Source organism: Oncorhynchus kisutch, linkage group LG12 (assembly GCF_002021735.2).
Source record: "Oncorhynchus kisutch isolate 150728-3 linkage group LG12, Okis_V2, whole genome shotgun sequence".
Lineage (NCBI taxonomy): Eukaryota > Metazoa > Chordata > Actinopteri > Salmoniformes > Salmonidae > Oncorhynchus > Oncorhynchus kisutch.
In genome coordinates this window covers 31,510,393-31,532,185 of record NC_034185.2, presented here as the reverse complement: position 1 = coordinate 31,532,185, position 21,793 = coordinate 31,510,393, and the positions used below count along the sequence as shown (strand labels likewise).

Here is a 21,793-nt window from a genome sequence, read left to right as displayed (position 1 = left end):
ACTGTAATGGACTCTGCTACTCTGGGTCTGTGTCAGGCGGATGGACGGACGGACCGAGCAGAGCATGATTACCATAAAGAGTGGGCCGGTCGGTGCCGCGGCCGTAGGCAGACAGCAACTATGCGTAGGACAACATAATTACAGTACTACAGCCCTGGGCTGGAAATTGACCTTATGGTTAATAATGGATGTGCTTCTCTGTGTATGGGTTGGAATGATTGTTTTTCACCTCCTCTCTTTCAGTATCTCTCTCTGTCTCTCCCTTCTGGATTCTCTCACTTGTTCTCCCTCTTATCGCTCTCTTACCCTCCTCTCTCTCTCTCTCTCTCTCTCTCTCTCTCTCTCTCTCCAACATTTCTCCCGCCACTCCCAGAGAGCGAGTCCTCCTCGCCAGCAGTGGGACATGCTACACCCACAATGCATTGCACACAGCATTATTTCAGCCACGCCTCAGAGAAGCGTTGAGAGTTGAACCTTCTACCTTGCAGGTCGGCTTTGGTGAAACCAACTTTGTTAGCGCAGAAAAACAACAAACAGAACAGAAAGAAGCGGAAAAACAACAGAGTCAGGTTAGTGAAGGACCATAGGGTTAGTTTGAGTATCTGGTATAGTAGAGGTATAGGTAAGTACAGTGACTATAAAGGTAAGTACTTCACTTTGTTATGTTAAGTGGTTAATTAGTGTTCATCTGTTAGATTGCAGAAAAATTAGTAGGTAGAAAAAGTGATCGGGTTTATAGATATTGGTGTGTAAGTCATTGCGTGTGTTTAGGAATGTCCTGTGAGAGAACAAGCTCAGTTTGAAGACTGATCCTTTGGCACAACCTAGTGGTAGATGCAGTGCCCCAGTCTATTAGTTTACCACAGTCCACCAGTGGTTCCCAACCTTTTTCGGTTACTGAACCACTGCCCGGAGTTCCCCTGTAGTACCCCATCATGTGCATTTTACCAGTAGGCCTATGGTCTCATGAGTCTTCTCAAGTACCCCCTGTAAATAGGCCAAGAACCACCAGGTCCTAGTACCCCTGGTTGGGAACCACTGCCCTACACCAAGTGGCCATAAATTAACTGGGCTTGATGGTCAAAAGGTGTGAGTGGGCAAGGACAATAGTATAGCAGAGGGTCAAGATCTAGTCATCTAGGGTGCAAGGGGTCGATTTGGAACTGGACGCATACATAATATATGGGTTCATTTGGCATAGGGGTCATACGTCATGGGTCGTACCTTCACATCCGCGTTCGATCTGTCCGGAGCGGAACAGGGCGTCGTTGATGAGGTCAGGCAGGCGGCCGTTCAGATCTACAGACGCCAGACAACCCTGGAAACCTTCCCTAGAGACCACCAGTTTAGGAAGGTTCTGGTACATGTTAGGCCCCAGCCCTGCCACAAACAGATCCCCTTCAGGGAGGGAGAGAGGGAGAGAGGGAGAGAGAGAGAGAGAGAGAGAGAGAGAGAGAGAGAGAGAGGGAGGGAGAGAGAGAGAGAGAGAGGGAGAGAGAGAGAGGGAGAGAGAGAGAGGGAGAGAGAGAGGGAGAGAGAGAGAGAGAGAGAGAGAGAGAGGCACACAAAAAGAGAGAGAGAGAGAGGCACACAAAAAGAGAGAGAGAGAGAGAGAGAGGGAGAGAGAGAGAGGGGGAGAGAGAGGGGGAGAGAGAGAGGGAGCGAGAGAGAGGGAGAGAGAGAGGGAGGGAGAGAGAGAGAGGGAGAGAGAGAGAGGGGGAGAGAGAGAGGGAGAGAGAGAGGGAGAGAGGGAGAGAGGGAGAGAGAGAGGGAGAGAGGGAGAGAGGGAGAGAGAGAGAGAGAGAGAGAGAGAGAGAGAGGCACACAAAAGAGAGAGAGAGAGAGAGAGAGAGAGGCACACAAAAGAGAGAGAGAGAGAGAGAGAGAGAGAGAGAGAGAGAGAGAGAGAGAGAGAGAGAGAGAGAGAGAGAGAGAGAGAGAGAGAGAGGCACACAAAAAGAGAGAGAGAGAGAGGGGGAGAGAGAGGGGAGAGAGAGGGAGAGAGAGAGGGGGAGAGAGAGAGGGAGAGAGAGAGAGAGAGAGAGAGAGAGAGAGAGAGAGAGAGAGAGAGAGGTGAAAGGAGGGGTGAGTTGACGAACAAATGAAGGATAAAGGATGTAAAGGTCAGAGAGCGTGTCAACACCGTTTCTGTAAATAGAGGATAATCCAGTCATTACAACTATAACGAGTTTGTTCAGTCCAATCAGCAAACAGCCTGAGCAAACACCAACGACGGCTCCATTCCAACATCCACACTAGCAGCACTTAGAAGGAAGCATGTGTCTGACACGCCTTCTAAGTGCTATGCTACAGTAGCGTAAACGTTGGATTGACAGTGTTTATGTCTCTATGATGGAAGGGCATATAGAGGCTGACTGCTTGGTTTTTACTGAAAAGTAAATCTCTAGTGCTGGTAGACTTGATGCGTGTTGACTTGCTTCCTTGGAACGGTGGGAGAAAGTGTATGAGGATATGTTTATCAGTGTATTTCTTGTTACCTTTGAGGTCGAGGTTCTTGGCTCCGTTGACGTTCTGCGTGACGGACTTGGCGTCCACCTTGAGGGTGTGTGTGTTGGTGGCGTCCCTGGTGATAACTACGTTGTGCCACAGGTTGTCATTCAGGGCACTGTCACTGTTCCCCTTCAACAGACTGGGACCGTTCCCCAGGTCGAACACATAGTGGACAAACCTACGGAGGGATGAGACAAGGGACACAGATGCATACCTCAGCACCCCTTAGTGCTTCCCTTCATTAAGGGCCCTTCTTCTCCACTATACGCCCCAAGAGGAGCCACTTTAGCCTGTATGTGTGTACTTTGGGACCGGCCTCAGAGAAGCCCCTTCAGCCTGTGTGTGTCCATTAGCGTGCACTACCAAAAAATAGGACTCAGTTGAAGTGTGTGAGTTACTGAGAAGGGGATGTGTGAGTTACTGAGAAGGGGAGTGTGTGAGTTACTGAGAAGGGGAGTGTGTGAGTTACTGAGAAGGGGAGTGTGTGAGTTACTGAGAAGGGGAGTGTGTGAGTTACTGAGAAGGGGAGTGTGTGCACAAGCAGTGGTAGAGACAACAAGAGAGCACTCGCTCTCCTCTGAACACTGAGCAAACAAGGCCAGGTAAGAGAATGACGGTACTCGTACATATGACTAGTGCCTCACCCTTTGACCAGCTCAACAGCGATAAAGTCGTTTCCGTCGCCGCTGTTGAACAGTATGAAGCCGTCCGGGGAGGTGGTTTTAAACTGGAAGAACAGGTGCATGGTGGTGTAGGCCTGCAAGGTGGCCAGCCCCAGGTAGCTGCCCTTGGACTTGAAGGTCACCGGGTCGGCGATGATGAAGCGCATGCCGAAGCGGGCGTTGAGCTCGCAGAAGTCGATGTCGCCGTTCTTACACATGTCAATGTAGAACATGCCGTTGAACTTCAGGCCCTGTGGAGGTGAGTTAGGGAACGATAACGGTAACAATAACATTTGGTATCGCGATAACTCAGCGGTGACAATAATATGGACAGCTATTTGTATCACCCTAAGTAATGCTAAAGCAAGGAAGAGAGAAGTTGTTCAAATCTTAATAAGGGGGAGAATCTAGAAGAGGTCTAGAGGCTATAACAGTAGCACTAGCTCTGACCCCGACCCCCTTCGGTCTGTGTAGGTCAGTGACTGGCCAGGAGCCAAATGATGATTTATGATCTAACATGTGTTCCTGCCAGGCCTGGAGGTGTTACCTGCAGGTGTCCAACGAAAGGGGGGGGCGGAGAGGAGACGAAACGTCTCTCTGTCAGAATCCCTGTCTCCACATTGTGGAACTCCAGGCGAGTGTGGTCACCTGCCATCTGGCCTGGAGAGAGAGGAAGGAGAACGAGAGAGAGAGGAAGGAAAACGAGAGAGAGAGGATGTGGGGAGGCAAAGCAGGAAATAGAAAGATGTAGGGAATAACAAAGGAAGGGAAGAAAGGGGGGAAGAGGGGGAAGAGGGGGAAGAGGGCAGGATTGGAATATGAAAGGATTTCACCTCTTTTATTAGTAAAAAAAAAATGCTTTAGTAAAATATATTCTCATCACATCAAAAGCAGTACCTTCAGCCATGTCTTCGTCGACTGTCAGTTTGAAGTTTTTACCGCGTCGGACCACTCTGACGGAGTGCCAGTCATAATTATTGAGCTTTTGTCCCGCATATAGAATCTCTGGTCCCTTGCCTGAGAAGGACCGTTTGTTAGTTCAGGGTTAGAGTTATTCAGCAACGCAAACCAAACCTTTGTTTTGTCGGGGTGAGCTTGGTTATTTTACCAGGAACCTTAGTGGGGGCGGATGGTTCTGCGATTCAGGGACACAGTATTCTCAACCTAACTTCCCTTCCCCCCCTTCTACACCTGCTACGCTAGGTTAGTCTACCGATAACCAATTTGTTGGTCAGAGAAGAAAAAAGCTGGGACACTGATTCTAGCTTGGATCTTGAATGCAGGAAAGCAGGTTGGTGGCACTCTGGGCATTTTGCGTTTACTTTGCTAACGCTAAAATCAAAGATTTGGTTTGGCTTAAAGTAAAAACAGAGCAGAAAAGATCTGAACAGATTACAATAAATGACAAACCGTAATACATACAGTATATGTGTACAGTATGCAATAATCTATGTCCATTGTTAATGGACGTATGACTGCTCATATGGTAAGATGATAACTGCTGTTACTCATAAAAGGGCTTGGAACTTTTTTCAAAGCACATCTCTACACAACGCGGACAAATCATAGAAGGTGCAGGTCCACAGGTCCACTGGTCCACAGGTTCACAGGTCCACAGGTTCACAGGTCCACAGGTCCACAGGTTCACAGGTCCACAGGTCCACAGGTCCACAGGTTCACAAAGGGCAAAGAGAGAATCTCTTCAAATACAAATTCCTCTTCTATCCACAAGAGGGCATGTCAAGCCTGTGGTGTGCCACTCCAGTGTGTTCACGGAGAGTGTGTCTGTGTGTGTGTGTAAGTGTGTGTGTGTGTGTGTGTGTGCGTGCTCGTGTGTGTGTTTCATTACACATCTTACCTACTGCCGCATTAGGTGTGCTGTGCAATCAGTGACATTGATCAGAGTAATTGGAGTGAATGACTGTGTCTGATCTGTCACTCAAACTGGGATCTACCGTGAAATAAAGCTGCATCTTGGGGACAGGCTGTCACACACACACGCACACACAGAGCGAGAGAGAAATCCACACAGACGCACACACTCCAACACACATACACAGTTTCAAACACACCTTGCACACGTATCAGTTGAAACCAACATTCGTTCTCCAGGCAACATTCATAAGCCAGGCCCTTGACTGTCTGTCATAACCAACACATGTCCCTCTCTCTGTCAGACTCAAGACCTCTTAATGAGTAAGAGCAGTTGTACTGTACCTCTGTGCAAGTCATTCAACCATTTATATTGTCAAGACAAACAGAGAATACCATTCCCATACTAGGACCGTTACATATAGGAGGGGATTTCAGTAACATTTTGAGGGCAAAAGACTGTAAACCTAACAAAATAGATCAAGTAAAGTTGGATAATTGAGTTAAATGTAATGTATAGAAACAATTATAATGTCCTCTTTGATCTTGGCTATAGCTGATCCCTTATCCATGTAATCCCATTATCTCACTTCTGTACATTACCCTATCTATAACACACAAATCATGTCAAACATCATTATATAACGTTCATTTAAAGAAGAATTCTCCAACAAGTGGAGTGGTGACTTACTGGTGTTACAGTTTATCCTGACACAGTCTAGATGGGGGGAGAATAAGTGACAGATGAAATCGCATCCTTCAAGGTAAAAGCTGCAGACATCCAAGAACAGAAACTCCACCTTCCGGGGACGGTCACATGACGTTGGCGGCCATTTTAGGTTGTTATGGTAACTTTTGATGATGTCAACATCAAACTGCCATTTTGGATATTATGACTTATTCCAATTTTGACCATTATGCTTTTTTTGAGTTGAGGTCAGAATTACTTCTCTCAAATTAAAATACTTTTCTTTGTGTTTGGCAGTATTTTGTAGGTCTGATGCGTGCTATAAAATACATTTTGAAAAATATTTTAAATGTGTTTACATGTTTATTCAATTTCAAAATGTCCGCTTGCAGTTCAATGGCCACATCGATTTACCAACCCAGTATTTTGGAAACTTCATTTTGTCCTCAACACCTGTAGCCATCAGTTGATTTATAAATCCATTTGCAGTATACTTTACATTAAACTACAGGCTACAGTGTTACATGATGGGTATCTCGTTCAAAAGAAGATACAGGAAGTAGACTAGTCCTGGGATTGGTCTGATTGGTCAGGTGATCTGGGTTGGGATCCATGTGACCCAGCTCGTCATGTACCGTCAACCGCAACAGAAAAGTGGAAGCAAACAGCATCGATCCAGTCAGCACCAGCACTGCACAGTGGCCTAGAAGCAAATCACTAACCTGTCTCTAACACAGGACTAGTTGTGTCAGGAGTAGTAGTGAATTTAGTAGTTTAGATCAGATTATCTACTGAGCAGTATAGTTGATAAAGTGATTGAAAACATAATGTATATAAAACTAACTGAAGTATAGTCATCACTGTAGTAATGTGATGGTAATTATGTGTTGACAGGTGCTGTTTGTGTGTGTATTGAATGAGTGCATGCGTTCGTCACTACGACAGATTGGGTGCTTCTATCCTATCCCATTTTGGGCCGACATGTAAGCTTGAAGGGAAATAAGTTATACTAGCAAGAGCAGTGTGCGAGTTTCTCTTTTCTTTGAAGTCATTTCATAATTCCCGCACAGCTGCAACCAGATGTGCGAGTGCTTTTTGGAATGTTGAACCCTATCCTACATGCCTATAAGCCACCATCGGCAGGCTAGCTGTGTGCTGTGGGCTCGGGCTGTATGCTAGGCGGGCCGCAGGCTAGGGGCCGTTGAAGGGGTGAATACCATCTTTGAACAAGGTGACATGGGAGATACCACCTACACTACTGTAGGGGTACTAATGGGAGGAGCTAATATGGACCATACCAAAATAACAATGATAAAACAGGAAATAATAAACAAAAGACTGTTATGACAAGAACAAGCCCAGACAATAAGCCCAGATGTTATCAGTACGTTACATAAGCGATACAAATTCGAAATAAAACAATTGGACCTATTAAAAGTCTTATAAATGCGTATATGGTATAGCTATATGCTAGGCCAACGTGGAACAATGTTTGTGAAAAATGTTGAGTAAATCATTGAAAGTGTCTAGCCTGAGAGTTATGTGTTACAATTAGTGAATTCTTCTACAGTCAAGTCAATATCGTAATGAAGAATGACTGTGGTATGATCTGTTCAAAAGATGTAGCCTGAAAGCATGGATATTGTGGTTAAGTGTTAGATTCATGAGATAGAAATAACCTACAGAGACCACAGCAACAATAAAATACTGTATATAATGCCAAGCAAATCAAAATACAATCCATGCAACTACTGTACAAAAATGATTCAAAATGAGTTTTAGTTTGTGTTAGATTTTTTGATGTATTCGACCAAAACAAAAAAAGAACTAATGTACTAATACAACTCACAAAAACGACTATGAGCTAACTTAAACATGCCTCCTCAAAAGAAGAGGGTTAGCGGTTAACTGTTTTATACGATACCTAGGTTGATCGTGAGTTTGACGCGGCCGCTGTCCAGCTCGAGACGGAGTGTGTCAGCGGAGTCCCGTGAGTTAGTGGCCATTAGGAGCCCGAATGCATGCTGGGACTTGAAGCGGAGGGAGACGTCCTCTGCCTCAGTGTGCATCACGCTTGGCATCACCACTTTCATATACATGCTGCCGTCGTAGCTCAGGATGGACGCCTCTGTAGAGTGGAAGGAGAGAGGAGAGAGAGAGGAAGTGGGTTAGAGATGAATAAGACAAACCTCAATGGATTTACACTACCGTTCAAACCATTGAGGCCACTTAGAAATGTCCTTGTTTTTTAAAGAAAAGCACATTTTGTTGTCCATTTATATAACGTCAAATTGATCAGAAATACAGTGTAGACATTGTTGTTTATCATTTTAAAAGGCTAATTGATCATTAGAAAACTCTTTTGCAATTATGTTAGCACAGCTATAAACTGTTCTGATTAAATAAGCAATAAAACTGGCCTTCTTTAGACTAGTTGAGTATCTGGAGCATCAACATTTGTGGGTTTGATGACAGGCTCAAAATGGCCAGAAACAAAGAACTTTCTTCTGAAACTCGTCAGTCTATTCTTGTTCTGAGAAATGAAGGCTATTCCATGCGAGAAATTGCCAAGAAATTGAAGATGTTGTACAACGCTGTGTACTACTCCCTTCACAGAACAGCGCAAACTTTTTCTGACCAGAATAGAGAGAGGAGTGGGAGGCCCTGGTGCACAACTGAGCAAGAGGACAAGTACATTAGACTGTCTAGTTTGAGAAACAGACGCCACACAAGTCCTCAACCAGCAGCTTAATTAAATAGTACACGCAAAACACCAGTCTCAACGTCAACAGCGAAGAGGCGACTCCGAGTTCCTCTGTCCAGTGTCTGTGTTCTTTTGCCCATCTTAATCTTTTCTTTTTATAGGCCAGTCTGAGATATGGCTTTTTCTCTGCAATTCTGCATAGAAGGCCAGCATCCCGGAGTCATCTTTTCAGTGTTTCTTGGCAATTTCTTGCATGGAATAGCCTTTCTTTCTCAGAACATGAATTGACTGACGAGTTTTAGACGAAAGTTCTTTGTTTCTGTCCATTTTGAGCCTGTCATCGAACCTACAAATGCTGATGATCCAATCTCTCTGTACTTTGCTCCGTTCATCTTTCCCTCGATCCTGACTAGTCTCCTAGTCCTTGCCGATGAAAAATATCCCCACAGCATGATGCTGCCATCGCCATGCTTCACTGTAGGGATGGTGCCAGGTTTCCTCCAGAAAGACGCTTGGCATTCAGCCCAAAGAGTTTAATCTTGGTTTCATCAGACAAGAGAATCTTATTACTCATGGTCTGACAGTCCTTTAGGTGCCTTTTGGCAAACTCCAAGAGTGCTGTCATGTCCCTTTTATTGAGGAGTGGCTTTCGTCTGGCCACGCTACCATAAAGGTCTGATTGGTGGAGTGCTGCAGAGATGGCTTCTGGAAGGTTCTCCCACCTCCACAGATGAACTCTGGAACTCTGTTAGAGTGACCATCGGGTTCTTGGTCACCTCCCTCCCATTTAAGAATGATGGAGGCCACTGTGTTCTTAGGAACCTTGAAAGATGCAGACATGTTTTGGTACCCTTTCTCAGATCTGTGCCTCAACACATTCCTGTCTCTGAGCTCTACAGAGAATTCCTTCGAATCTCATGGCTTGGTTTTTGCTCTGACATGCACTGTCAAGTTTTGGACCTTATATAGACAGGCGTGTGCCTTTCCAAATCATGTCCAAACAATTGAATTTACCACAGGTGGACTCCAATCAAGTTGTAGAAACATCTCAAGGATGATCAATGGAAACAGGATGCACCTGAGCTTTCAATTTCAAGTCTCAAAGGGTCTTAAGGTACTTCTATTTTTTATTTGTGATAAATTTGCAAACATTTCTAAAAACCTTTGTCATTATGTTTTATTTTACTGCTGTAACGCAACAAGATGTGGGAAATGCTTTCCGAAGGCCCTGTACTTGGTCTTAACGATGAAACATAGGCCTACACATCCCACATGCACACTCCAAACGTTGTACTACACTACTGTGTCTGCACACCCAGGCTCGACAAGCAGAACATTTTACACATCAACATCTTCCTTCCTCGACAATTTCCCTTTGTTCCTTACAGTGGTTCCTTCATGACTATCATGCACACCTGTTTTCACACACACACACACACACACACACACACACACACACACACACACACACACACACACACACACACACACACACACACACACACACGCACACACACACACACACACACTCTCAGTTGGTAGAGCATGTCACTTGGATGGTGGGTTTGATTCCCAGCGACCACCCAGATGTAAAATGTATGTGTCGCACGCATGACTGTAAATCACTTTGGATAAAAGCGTCTGCTAAATGACATATATTACATTAAGATTACATGGACTCTCCCTCTCCGACTGACACATCTACGGTGCATCCTATCCCAGTTAAACAGAGAGATCAGCACATCAGATAAGAGGTAGGGAACACATTTAGTCACAACACCCCCCCCCCCCCTATTTCTGCTGTTCACACGTGTCGTCATGGGGTGACTGGCAGACAGGCAGGGCTATAATGCTGGAAGATGTTCTGTTCTGGGAGAGATGTATTAAAAGGGCACTCAGCCGTCAAATACCTTCTTTGACACCTCGACTTTAAAAGGACAAATAGCCCTCAGGCTTTATTTTACTTGGATTCAAATAAAAAACTATCTCTGGCTGGAGATGATAATATTGCAACTGTCTAAGCCGAGGCTCTCTAGAGGCAAGTTTGCTAGGAAATAAAAGTGCAGGTGTAACTTCACCTACTGAATGCATTTCTGTGTTCTCTTCCTGTTCTACTTGTTGCTGTGATTTAACACTGACACTGATTTGATTCTATCTTCACTCATGCAATAATATTTGACTGCCAGCGCTTGACAGAGCTTGACATTACAGCTACAATTTACGTCAAACCAAAAGTCGCTGCGACAAATGTGTTATGAAACCTGATGCTTTGAAAGCAAGGTTGTTTGATGGAAACTTGTCAAAAAAAAGCTAGCTTGCTAGCCAGCTCCGTTGCTAAATATTAGACATTCGGACACGTCTGACGTTCTGTAACTGATTGTTCCGTGCTCTTAATTACAGGTAGATGATAAGCAGACCTCTGTCTTCCCTCTATTTTCCACCAGGACAGAAACACATCGTATTTCCCTGTGATATCCCCTCTGACAAGCCAAGGTATTGACCACAGCCAGGCCCAGGTCCAAGATCCAAGAGGCAGGAAAACAAGGTGAGAGACGTGATGTGTGTGAGAGCGTGTCTGGCTGGCTGAGCGCGTTACAGAACATCTCTAATAGACATGTAAGGACACAGAAAAATGATTGCTTGTTGAGTGCAAAGGGATTTTCTTGAAGACGTGGACGTCGATTATGGCAGCCCCCGCACCTCTCTGATTCAGAGGGGTTGGGTTAAATGTGGAAGACACATTTCAGTTGAATACATTCAGTTGTACAATTGACTAGGTATCCGTCTTTCGGCTGAATATAGATGATGATCCCTGGTTTACACCCTGGTAACAGACTAGGTGATCGGCCCCTATATGAAACGGTATGGGTGTGTGTGCGCGTGTGCGCCAGTGTATATTATGCGTCCCTGCATGGGTGCGTGTGTGTGCGAGCTTGTGTTTGATCTGTGACACACACCCACACACACTCCCCCACATACGATAAAGGGCTGCTCTGCCTACCCAGCTGTGTGTTGCTCTAAAGAGAGATATCAGCAACTCTGAACAGCTCATTTCAGACGGTAATTAAAGCGCGGGGGGGGGGGGTCACTTTACATAATTAGCTGAGAAATAGAGGCAGGAGATGGAGGGATACAGGGAGGGAGGAAGAGGAGGAAAGGCTATTAACAACATGAAAGCTCCACAGCGCAGATCCCTGAGATGAAGATGGAAGGGGGTGGTGCATGTGTTGCTAAGCAGGGTTTTCTGCAGTCTCATTTCTGCAGCGGCGTTTAACATGGAAGTCAACATTGTGGATGTCTGTTCCGCGGCCTCTTCCTCTGTGTTGGTGTGTTTGTGTAGTAGTGACAGTCAGCCACATTGTTTCAGTAAACAAACTCTCAACCGGAGGCTGTCAACGTGATGGGACGTCTGTTGGATGTGGATCCTGTGAGTCTCTTATGTGAAATCTACATCGTGTGTTTAGATGCTGACAGTGTTTCATAATACAAATACACAGTCATGCAGGAAGATCATGTCAATGTCATGTACGCAGCTAAATCGGGTGTTGATATTCCTTTCTCATTGTTGACAATTGTGTGTTGTGTGTATGTGTGTGTGTGCCTGTGTTTGTGTTTTCGGACAGCTCAAGCTCAGTGTCTGTGCTCTTTCAGGCAGTGTGTTTGTGTCCATGTTTGTGTTGACTGCAGTAGAGCTGAGTGTGTGTGTGTGTGTGTGTGTGTGTGTGTGTGTGTGTGTGTGTGTGTGTGTGTGTGTGTGTGTGTGTGTGTGTGTGTGTGTGTGTGTGTGTGTGTGTGTGTGCGTGCGTGTGTGTGCGTGTGTGTGCGTGTGAGTGTGTGTGTGTGTGTGTGTGTGTGTGTGTGTGTGTGTGTGTGTGTGTGTGTGTGTGTGTGTGTGAGTGTGTGTGTGTAGAGCCCCTCTCAGAGTCAGGCAATGGGAAATGGCTCCACTTGAGAGAGAGAGAGAGAGAGAGAGAGAGAGAGAGAGAGAGAGAGAGAGAGAGAGAGACTGTTTGCAGCGAGTGGACATTATCCCCCATAATCCCCCCATGTCACTCAGTGTGGAGTGTGTGAGAGCAACATTATGGCAAAGTTTCAACAGCATCAGCGGTACTGGGGAGGCATCATCCCCTCTTAATGCTCGGCACGCTAGCTGCTTCTTTCAAGATCAACATAAGTGTGTGAGAGAGAGATGTTGACATTGGAACGTGTACATACTGAGTCACATCCTCATTGTTATAGAGGTGCTGAGTCACCTCCTCATTGTTATAGAGGTGCCGAGTCACATCCTCATTGTTATAGAGGTGCTGAGTCACCTCCTCATTGTTATAGAGGTGCTGAGTCACATCCTCATTGTTATAGGGATGTTGAGTCACATCCTCATTGTTATAGAGGTGCTGAGTCACCTCCTCATTGTTTTAGAGGTGCTGAGTCATATCCTCATTGTTATAGAGGTGCTGAGTCACCTCCTCATTGTTATAGGGATGTTGAGTCACATCCTCATTCTTATAGAGGTGCTGAGTCACCTCCTCATTGGTATAGGGATGTTGAGTCACATCCTCATTGTTATAGAGGTGCTGAGTCACATCCTCATTGTTATAGGGATGCTGAGTCACCTCCTCATTGTTATAGGGATGTTGAGTCACCTCCTCATTGTTATAGAGGTGCTGAGTCACCTCCTCATTGTTATATGGATGTTGAGTCACATCCTCATTGTTAAAGAGGTGCTGAGTCACCTCCTCATTGTTATAGGGATGTTGAGTCACATCCTCATTGTTATAGAGGTGCTGAGTCACCTCCTCATTGTTATAGGGATGTTGAGTCACATCCTCATTGTTATAGGGATGTTGAGTCACATCCTCATTGTTATAGAGGTGCTGAGTCACCTCCTCATTGTTATAGAGGTGATGAGTCACCTCCTCATTGTTATAGGGATGTTGAGTCACATCCTCATTGTTATAGAGATGCTGAATCACATGCTCATTGTTATAGAGGTGCTGAGTCACCTCCTCATTGTTATAGGGATGTTGAGTCACATCCTCATTGTTATAGAGATGCTGAATCACATGCTCATTGTTATAGAGGTGCTGAGTCACCTCCTGAGTAACATGCTCATTGTTATAGGGATGCTGAGTCACATGCTCATTGTTATAGAGGTGCTGAGTCACATGCTCATTGTTATAGAGGTGCTGAGTCACATGCTTATTGTTATAGGGATGCTGAGTAACATGCTCATTGTTATAGGGATGCTGAGTAACATGCTCATTGTTATAGGGATGCTGAGTAACATGCTCATTGTTATAGGGATGCTGAGTAACATGCTCATTGTTATAGAGGTGCTGAGTCACATGCTCATTGTTATAGTGATTCTCTAATGTCAAATTTTTTCATATTTTAGTATGTTTTTCTCCCTAATTTCCATCTGGTCTCATTTCTGCAACTCCCCAACGTGCTCGGGAGGTGAAGGTGGAGTCATGCGTCCTCCGAAACATGACTCGCCTAACCGCGCTCTTAACACACACCACCCGCCAGCTTAACCTGGAAGCCAGCCACACCAATGTGTCAGAGGAAACACCTTTCAACTGTCGACCGGAGTCAGCCTGCAGGCACCCGGCCCGCCACAAGAAGTCGCTAGTGCGCGCTGAGCCATGTAAAGCCCCCCCGGGCCAAACCCTCCCCTAACCCGGACTACACCAGTTGTGGCACAAGGGACCCGGGTCTGTAGTAACACTTCAGTGCCTAAGACCGCTGCGCCACTCGGCGGCCCACAAAAGTCTGATTTAAATCATGCCCATAGTAAGTATAATCAGAGATGAAAAACAACTGTATTTTCATACAGGCCCTATGTAATACCATGTACATGTTACCTTGGGGTCATATAAGAGGTTTTCTGAGTCAGATATGTTCAAGGGGCTTTGTAAGGCGATGAATTAAATCCAGATGACTTCCTATGTTAGGAACATTATGGCCACTCAAACACTGTCTGTCCATTACAGTGACTTTCAACCGTCCTCACACGGTTCATTTGACTATGCATTATTAAAACAGCAAAGAGTTGTGGTCTGACTAATACTGTGACATTGGCATAACTTCCTCTGTAAAAGTGTATTCAGAGTAGGCTTATTTGAAGCCTTTTGAGTTTTAGAAATATCTCTAATTTCCAAACTGGGCAATGAGACAGATTAGTCTAACAGGTGTATTTGACCTGAATGACAGTGAAGTGATGATTCATGATTTTAGTCAGATGACTTATGGTTGCAAGATGTCCTTCCAGCATGCTGGTCGGCCTGGTCAAGTCTTCAGCACCTTCAGCGGGGCAGGTGACAACCGGATGCATCTGGTTCAGGGGAAATGGAAAGAGAGCCTGTGACGTGACTTCCTCTTTTGGACGTTGAACAAGTAAAAAGCTCCATCTTAACTCCTCCTCCACATTTACTGGATTGGTTGAACCCTGCAGAAGGGAACCTCCCCGACAGTTCCATTTGTTCTTGTCAGGACAATAAAAAAAGCCTTTTACGTGACATTACGTCTTCAGTCACACACACTGTTCTGTCTGTTCCACACTCTGCCACAGGGGGGCACTACAGGCCAGATGTTACAACACAACAGATAACGACGAGAGATGACGAGAATGGGAAGGAGAAAGAGAGAGAAGGGAAGGAGGACAGGAGAGAGAGGGAAAGAGGAAGCACTGGGCCTATTTAACAGGAAGATATGAGAGCTCGTACACTTTCTGTCTGCGTTGGTACTGTCTGTGCTCCATCAGAACCCCCCCTCCCCTTAAACCAGCCTAGGAACCTTAAACCCTGCCAAGGAGATTGGAGGTCTTGTCAATTTCTCAGGTGAGCGCTCTCTGAAAGATTGATTTGGTCTGGTTCTTCCTTAGAGCAAGAGAGAAAGGGAGGCAGCGAGGGAGGGTAGAGGTGCAGTCACCTAGACCCTAAACCCCACTGACTTAGCCATACCCTGACTATCATCTCCAGCCAATTTATATGCACTGGGACGTGACGGCCCCATCCCTATCCCCTCCCATACAGAACACACACTGGAGTGTTTATATACACCTCGGCACCAGTACAGGGCCCCTAAGCACACATTTAATTAGAGTTAGGGATTAGAGAGCAATAGCATAATGTTCCCAAGCAGAGCAGAGGAAGAACTACCCCGCCTGGAAACAGCATTATCAAGTGGAAGACCTCGCTGCTCTCTGCTACTATTACAAGTAAACAGTGTCAAACAAATCTCTCTCTCCCTCCCTCCCTCCCTCTCTCCCTCCCTCCCTCCCTCCCTCCCTCCCTCCCTCCCTCCCTCCCTCCCTCCCTCCCTCCCTCCCTCCCTCCCTCCCTCCCTCCCTCCCTCCCTCCCTCCCTCCCTCTCTTCCCTGCAGGACGTTTCACTATGAAATGTCTAAAGCTGCATCAGGCTCCAGTTGACTGGTTGATGTTGAATGGCTCCAAGCCCTCCTACCACCATCTTCACCAAACAACCACGGAGCTCCAAACCACCGTCACCATCCATCCATCAACCACTTAGCCTGATACAAATTGGGGAGCGGAGAATGGGGGGGTGGGAGGACACAAATGCTGTTCTTACAGCCTGTTCTTCAGCTGTAAAACTCCATCTCACGGTGTGTACGTCATTGCATTCTGAGAAGCTACATGAATCCACTACGGTACAGCAGCACAGCCATATTAAACACCGCGAAATGAGACCATCACCGACATTTGACAAAAGCCGTCAGCACATAAAGAGGATAAAGAGAATAACACATAGAGAGGATAGAGAGAATAACACATAGAGAGAATAACACATCGAGAGAATAACACATAGAGAGGATAGATAGAATAACACATAGAGAGAATAACACATCGAGAGAATAACACATAGAGAGAATAACACATAGAGAGAATAACACATAGAGAGGATAGAGAGAATAACACATAGAGAGAATAACACATATAGAGGATAGAGAGAATAACACATAGAGAGAATAACACATAGAGAGGATAGAGAGAATAACACATAGAGAGGATAGAGAGAATAACACATAGAGAGGATAGAGAGAATAACACATAGAGAATAACACATAGACAGGATAGAGAGAATTACACATAGAGAGAATAACACATAGAGAGGAAAGAGAGAATAACACAGAGAATAACACATAGAGAGAATAACACATAGAGAGGATAGAGAGAATAACACATAGAGAATAACACATAGAGAGAATAACACATAGAGAGGATAGAGATAATAACACATAGAGAGAATAACACATAGAGAGAATAACATGTAGAGAGAATAACACATAGAGAGAATAACACAAAGAGAGAATAACACATAGAGAGAATAACACATAGAGAGAATAACACATAGAGATGATAGAGAGAATAACACATAGAGAATAACACATAGAGAGGACAGAGAGAATAACACATAGAGAGGATAGAGAGAATAAGACATAGAGAGAATAACACATAGAGAGAATAACACATTGAGAGCATAACACAGAGCATAACACAAAGAGAGAATAACACATAGAGAGGATAGAGAGAATAACACAGAGAATAACACATAGACAGGACAGAGAGAATTACACATAGAGAGAATAACACATAGAGAGGAAAGAGAGAATAACACAGAGAATAACACATAGAGAGAATAACACATAGAGAGGAGAGAGAATAACACATAGAGAATAACACATAGAGAGAATAACACATAGAGAGGATAGAGAGACTAACACATATAGAGAATAACACATAGAGAGAATAACATGTAGAGAGAATAACACATAGAGAGAATAACACAAAGAGAGAATAACACATAGAGAGGAGAGAGAGAATAACACATAGAGAGAATAACACATAGAGAGGATAGAGAGAATAACACATAGAGAGAATAACACATATAGAGGATAGAGAGAATAACACATAGAGAGAATAACACATAGAGAGGATAGAGAGAATAACACATAGAGAGGATAGAGAGAATAACACATAGAGAGGATAGAGAGAATAACACATAGAGAATAACACATAGACAGGATAGAGAGAATTACACATAGAGAGAATAACACATAGAGAGGAAAGAGAGAATAACACAGAGAATAACACATAGAGAGAATAACACATAGAGAGGATAGAGAGAATAACACATAGAGAATAACACATAGAGAGAATAACACATAGAGAGGATAGAGATAATAACACATAGAGAGAATAACACATAGAGAGAATAACATGTAGAGAGAATAACACATAGAGAGAATAACACAAAGAGAGAATAACACATAGAGAGAATAACACATAGAGAGAATAACACATAGAGATGATAGAGAGAATAACACATAGAGAATAACACATAGAGAGGACAGAGAGAATAACACATAGAGAGGATAGAGAGAATAAGACATAGAGAGAATAACACATAGAGAGAATAACACATTGAGAGCATAACACAGAGCATAACACAAAGAGAGAATAACACATAGAGAGGATAGAGAGAATAACACAGAGAATAACACATAGACAGGACAGAGAGAATTACACATAGAGAGAATAACACATAGAGAGGAAAGAGAGAATAACACAGAGAATAACACATAGAGAGAATAACACATAGAGAGGAGAGAGAATAACACATAGAGAATAACACATAGAGAGAATAACACATAGAGAGGATAGAGAGACTAACACATATAGAGAATAACACATAGAGAGAATAACATGTAGAGAGAATAACACATAGAGAGAATAACACAAAGAGAGAATAACACATAGAGAGGAGAGAGAGAATAACACATAGAGAGAATAACACATAGAGATGATAGAGAGAATAACACAAAGAGAGAATAACACATAGAGAGAATAACACATAGAGAGAATAACACATAGAGATGATAGAGGGAATAACACATCGAGAATAACACATAGAGAGGATAGAGAGAATAAGACATAGAGAGAATAACACATTGAGAGCATAACACATAGAGAATAACACATAGAGAGAATAACACATAGAGAGGATAGAGAGAATAACACATAGAGAATAACACATAGACAGGACAGAGAGAATTACACATAGAGAGAATAACACATAGAGAGGAAAGAGAGAATAACACATAGAGAGGAGAGAGAGAATAACACATAGAGAGAATAACACATAGAGATGATAGAGAGAATAACACAAAGAGAGAATAACACATAGAGAGAATAACACATAGAGAGAATAACACATAGAGATGATAGAGGGAATAACACATAGAGAATAACACATAGAGAGGATAGAGAGAATAAGACATAGAGAGAATAACACATTGAGAGCATAACACATAGAGAATAACACAGAGAGGATAGAGAGAATAACACATAGAGAATAACACATAGACAGGACAGAGAGAATTACACATAGAGAGAATAACACATAGAGAGGAAAGAGAGAATAACACAGAGAATAACACATAGAGAGAATAACACATAGAGAGGATAGAGAGAATAACACATAGAGAATAACACATAGAGAGAATAACACATAGAGATGATAGAGAGAATAACACATAGAGAATAACACATAGAGAGGATAGAGAGAATAACACATAGAGAGAATAACACATAGAGAGAATAACATGTAGAGAGAATAACACATAGAGAGAATAACACATAGAGAGGAAAGAGAGAATAACACAGAGAATAACACATAGAGAGAATAACACATAGAGAGGAGAAAGAAAAAACACATAGAGAATAACACATAGAGAGAATAACACATAGAGAGGATAGAGAGACTAACACATAGAGAGAATAACACATAGAGAGAATAACATGTAGAGAGAATAACACATAGAGAGAATAACACAAAGAGAGAATAACACATAGAGAGGAGAGAGAGAATAACACATAGAGAGAATAACACATAGAGATGATAGAGAGAATAACACAAAGAGAGAATAACACATAGCGAGAATAACACATAGAGATGATAGAGAGAATAACACATAGAGAATAACACATAGAGAGGACAGAGAGAATAACACATAGAGAGGATAGAGAGAATAAGACATAGAGAGAATAACACATTGAGAGCATAACACATAGAGAATAACACATAGAGAGAATAACACATAGAGAGGATAGATAGAATAACACATAGAGAATAACACATAGAGAGGATAGAGAGAATTACACATAGAGAGAATAACACATAGAGAGAATAACACATCGAGAGAATAACACATAGAGAGGATAGAGAGAATAACACATAGAGAGAATAACACATCGAGAGAATAACACATAGAGAGAATAACACATCGAGAGAATAACACATAGAGAGGATAGAGAGAATAACACATAGAGAGAATAACACATAGAGAGGATAGAGAGAATAACACATAGAGAGAATAACACATAGAGAGGATAGAGAGAATAACACATAGAGAGAATAACACATAGAGAGGATAGAGAGAATAACACAGAGAGGATAGAGAGAATAACACATAGAGAGGATAGAGAGAATAACACATAGAGAATAACACATAGAGAGAATAACACATAGAGAGGATAGAGAGACTAACACATAGAGAGAATAACACATAGAGAGAATAACACATAGAGAGAATAACACATAGAGATGATAGAGGGAATAACACATAGAGAATAACACATAGAGAGGATAGAGAGAATAAGACATAGAGAGAATAACACATCGAGAGAATAACACATAGAGAGAATAACACATAGAGAGAATAACACATAGAGAGGATAGAGAGAATAACACATAGAGAGAATAACACATATAGAGGATAGAGAGAATAACACATAGAGAGAATAACACATAGAGAGGATAGAGAGAATAACACATAGAGAGGATAGAGAGAATAACACATAGAGAGGATAGAGAGAATAACACATAGAGAATAACACATAGACAGGATAGAGAGAATTACACATAGAGAGAATAACACATAGAGAGGAAAGAGAGAATAACACAGAGAATAACACATAGAGAGAATAACACATAGAGAGGATAGAGAGAATAACACATAGAGAATAACACATAGAGAGAATAACACATAGAGAGGATAGAGATAATAACACATAGAGAGAATAACACATAGAGAGAATAACATGTAGAGAGAATAACACATAGAGAGAATAACACAAAGAGAGAATAACACATAGAGAGAATAACACATAGAGAGAATAACACATAGAGATGATAGAGAGAATAACACATAGAGAATAACACATAGAGAGGACAGAGAGAATAACACATAGAGAGGATAGAGAGAATAAGACATAGAGAGAATAACACATAGAGAGAATAACACATTGAGAGCATAACACAGAGCATAACACAAAGAGAGAATAACACATAGAGAGGATAGAGAGAATAACACAGAGAATAACACATAGACAGGACAGAGAGAATTACACATAGAGAGAATAACACATAGAGAGGAAAGAGAGAATAACACAGAGAATAACACATAGAGAGAATAACACATAGAGAGGAGAGAGAATAACACATAGAGAATAACACATAGAGAGAATAACACATAGAGAGGATAGAGAGACTAACACATATAGAGAATAACACATAGAGAGAATAACATGTAGAGAGAATAACACATAGAGAGAATAACACAAAGAGAGAATAACACATAGAGAGGAGAGAGAGAATAACACATAGAGAGAATAACACATAGAGATGATAGAGAGAATAACACAAAGAGAGAATAACACATAGAGAGAATAACACATAGAGAGAATAACACATAGAGATGATAGAGGGAATAACACATAGAGAATAACACATAGAGAGGATAGAGAGAATAGACATAGAGAGAATAACACATTGAGAGCATAACACATAGAGAATAACACATAGAGAGAATAACACATAGAGAGGATAGAGAGAATAACACATAGAGAATAACACATAGACAGGACAGAGAGAATTACACATAGAGAGAATAACACATAGAGAGGAAAGAGAGAATAACACATAGAGAGGAGAGAGAGAATAACACATAGAGAGAATAACACATAGAGATGATAGAGAGAATAACACAAAGAGAGAATAACACATAGAGAGAATAACACATAGAGAGAATAACACATAGAGATGATAGAGGGAATAACACATAGAGAATAACACATAGAGAGGATAGAGAGAATAAGACATAGAGAGAATAACACATTGAGAGCATAACACATAGAGAATAACACAGAGAGGATAGAGAGAATAACACATAGAGAATAACACATAGACAGGACAGAGAGAATTACACATAGAGAGAATAACACATAGAGAGGAAAGAGAGAATAACACAGAGAATAACACATAGAGAGAATAACA

At 42.7% G+C, this 21,793-nt stretch overlaps 1 protein-coding gene across 1 annotated transcript in view; it reads right to left on the bottom strand.

Annotated features, from left to right (window-relative positions):
- The window catches only part of LOC109901393 (neurexin-3b), a 524,234-nt gene that overhangs the window by 273,046 nt on the left and 229,395 nt on the right, over positions 1–21,793 (bottom strand). Inside the window, exons 11-18 of the mRNA XM_031837378.1 lie at positions 7,658–7,861; positions 5,737–5,763; positions 4,071–4,190; positions 3,721–3,833; positions 3,156–3,424; positions 2,499–2,689; positions 1,225–1,398; positions 482–508 (exon numbers count right to left, since the gene is read on the bottom strand). Coding sequence (XP_031693238.1) covers positions 482–508; positions 1,225–1,398; positions 2,499–2,689; positions 3,156–3,424; positions 3,721–3,833; positions 4,071–4,190; positions 5,737–5,763; positions 7,658–7,861 — 1,125 coding nt within the window. The remainder of the gene's footprint in view (positions 1–481; positions 509–1,224; positions 1,399–2,498; positions 2,690–3,155; positions 3,425–3,720; positions 3,834–4,070; positions 4,191–5,736; positions 5,764–7,657; positions 7,862–21,793) is intronic.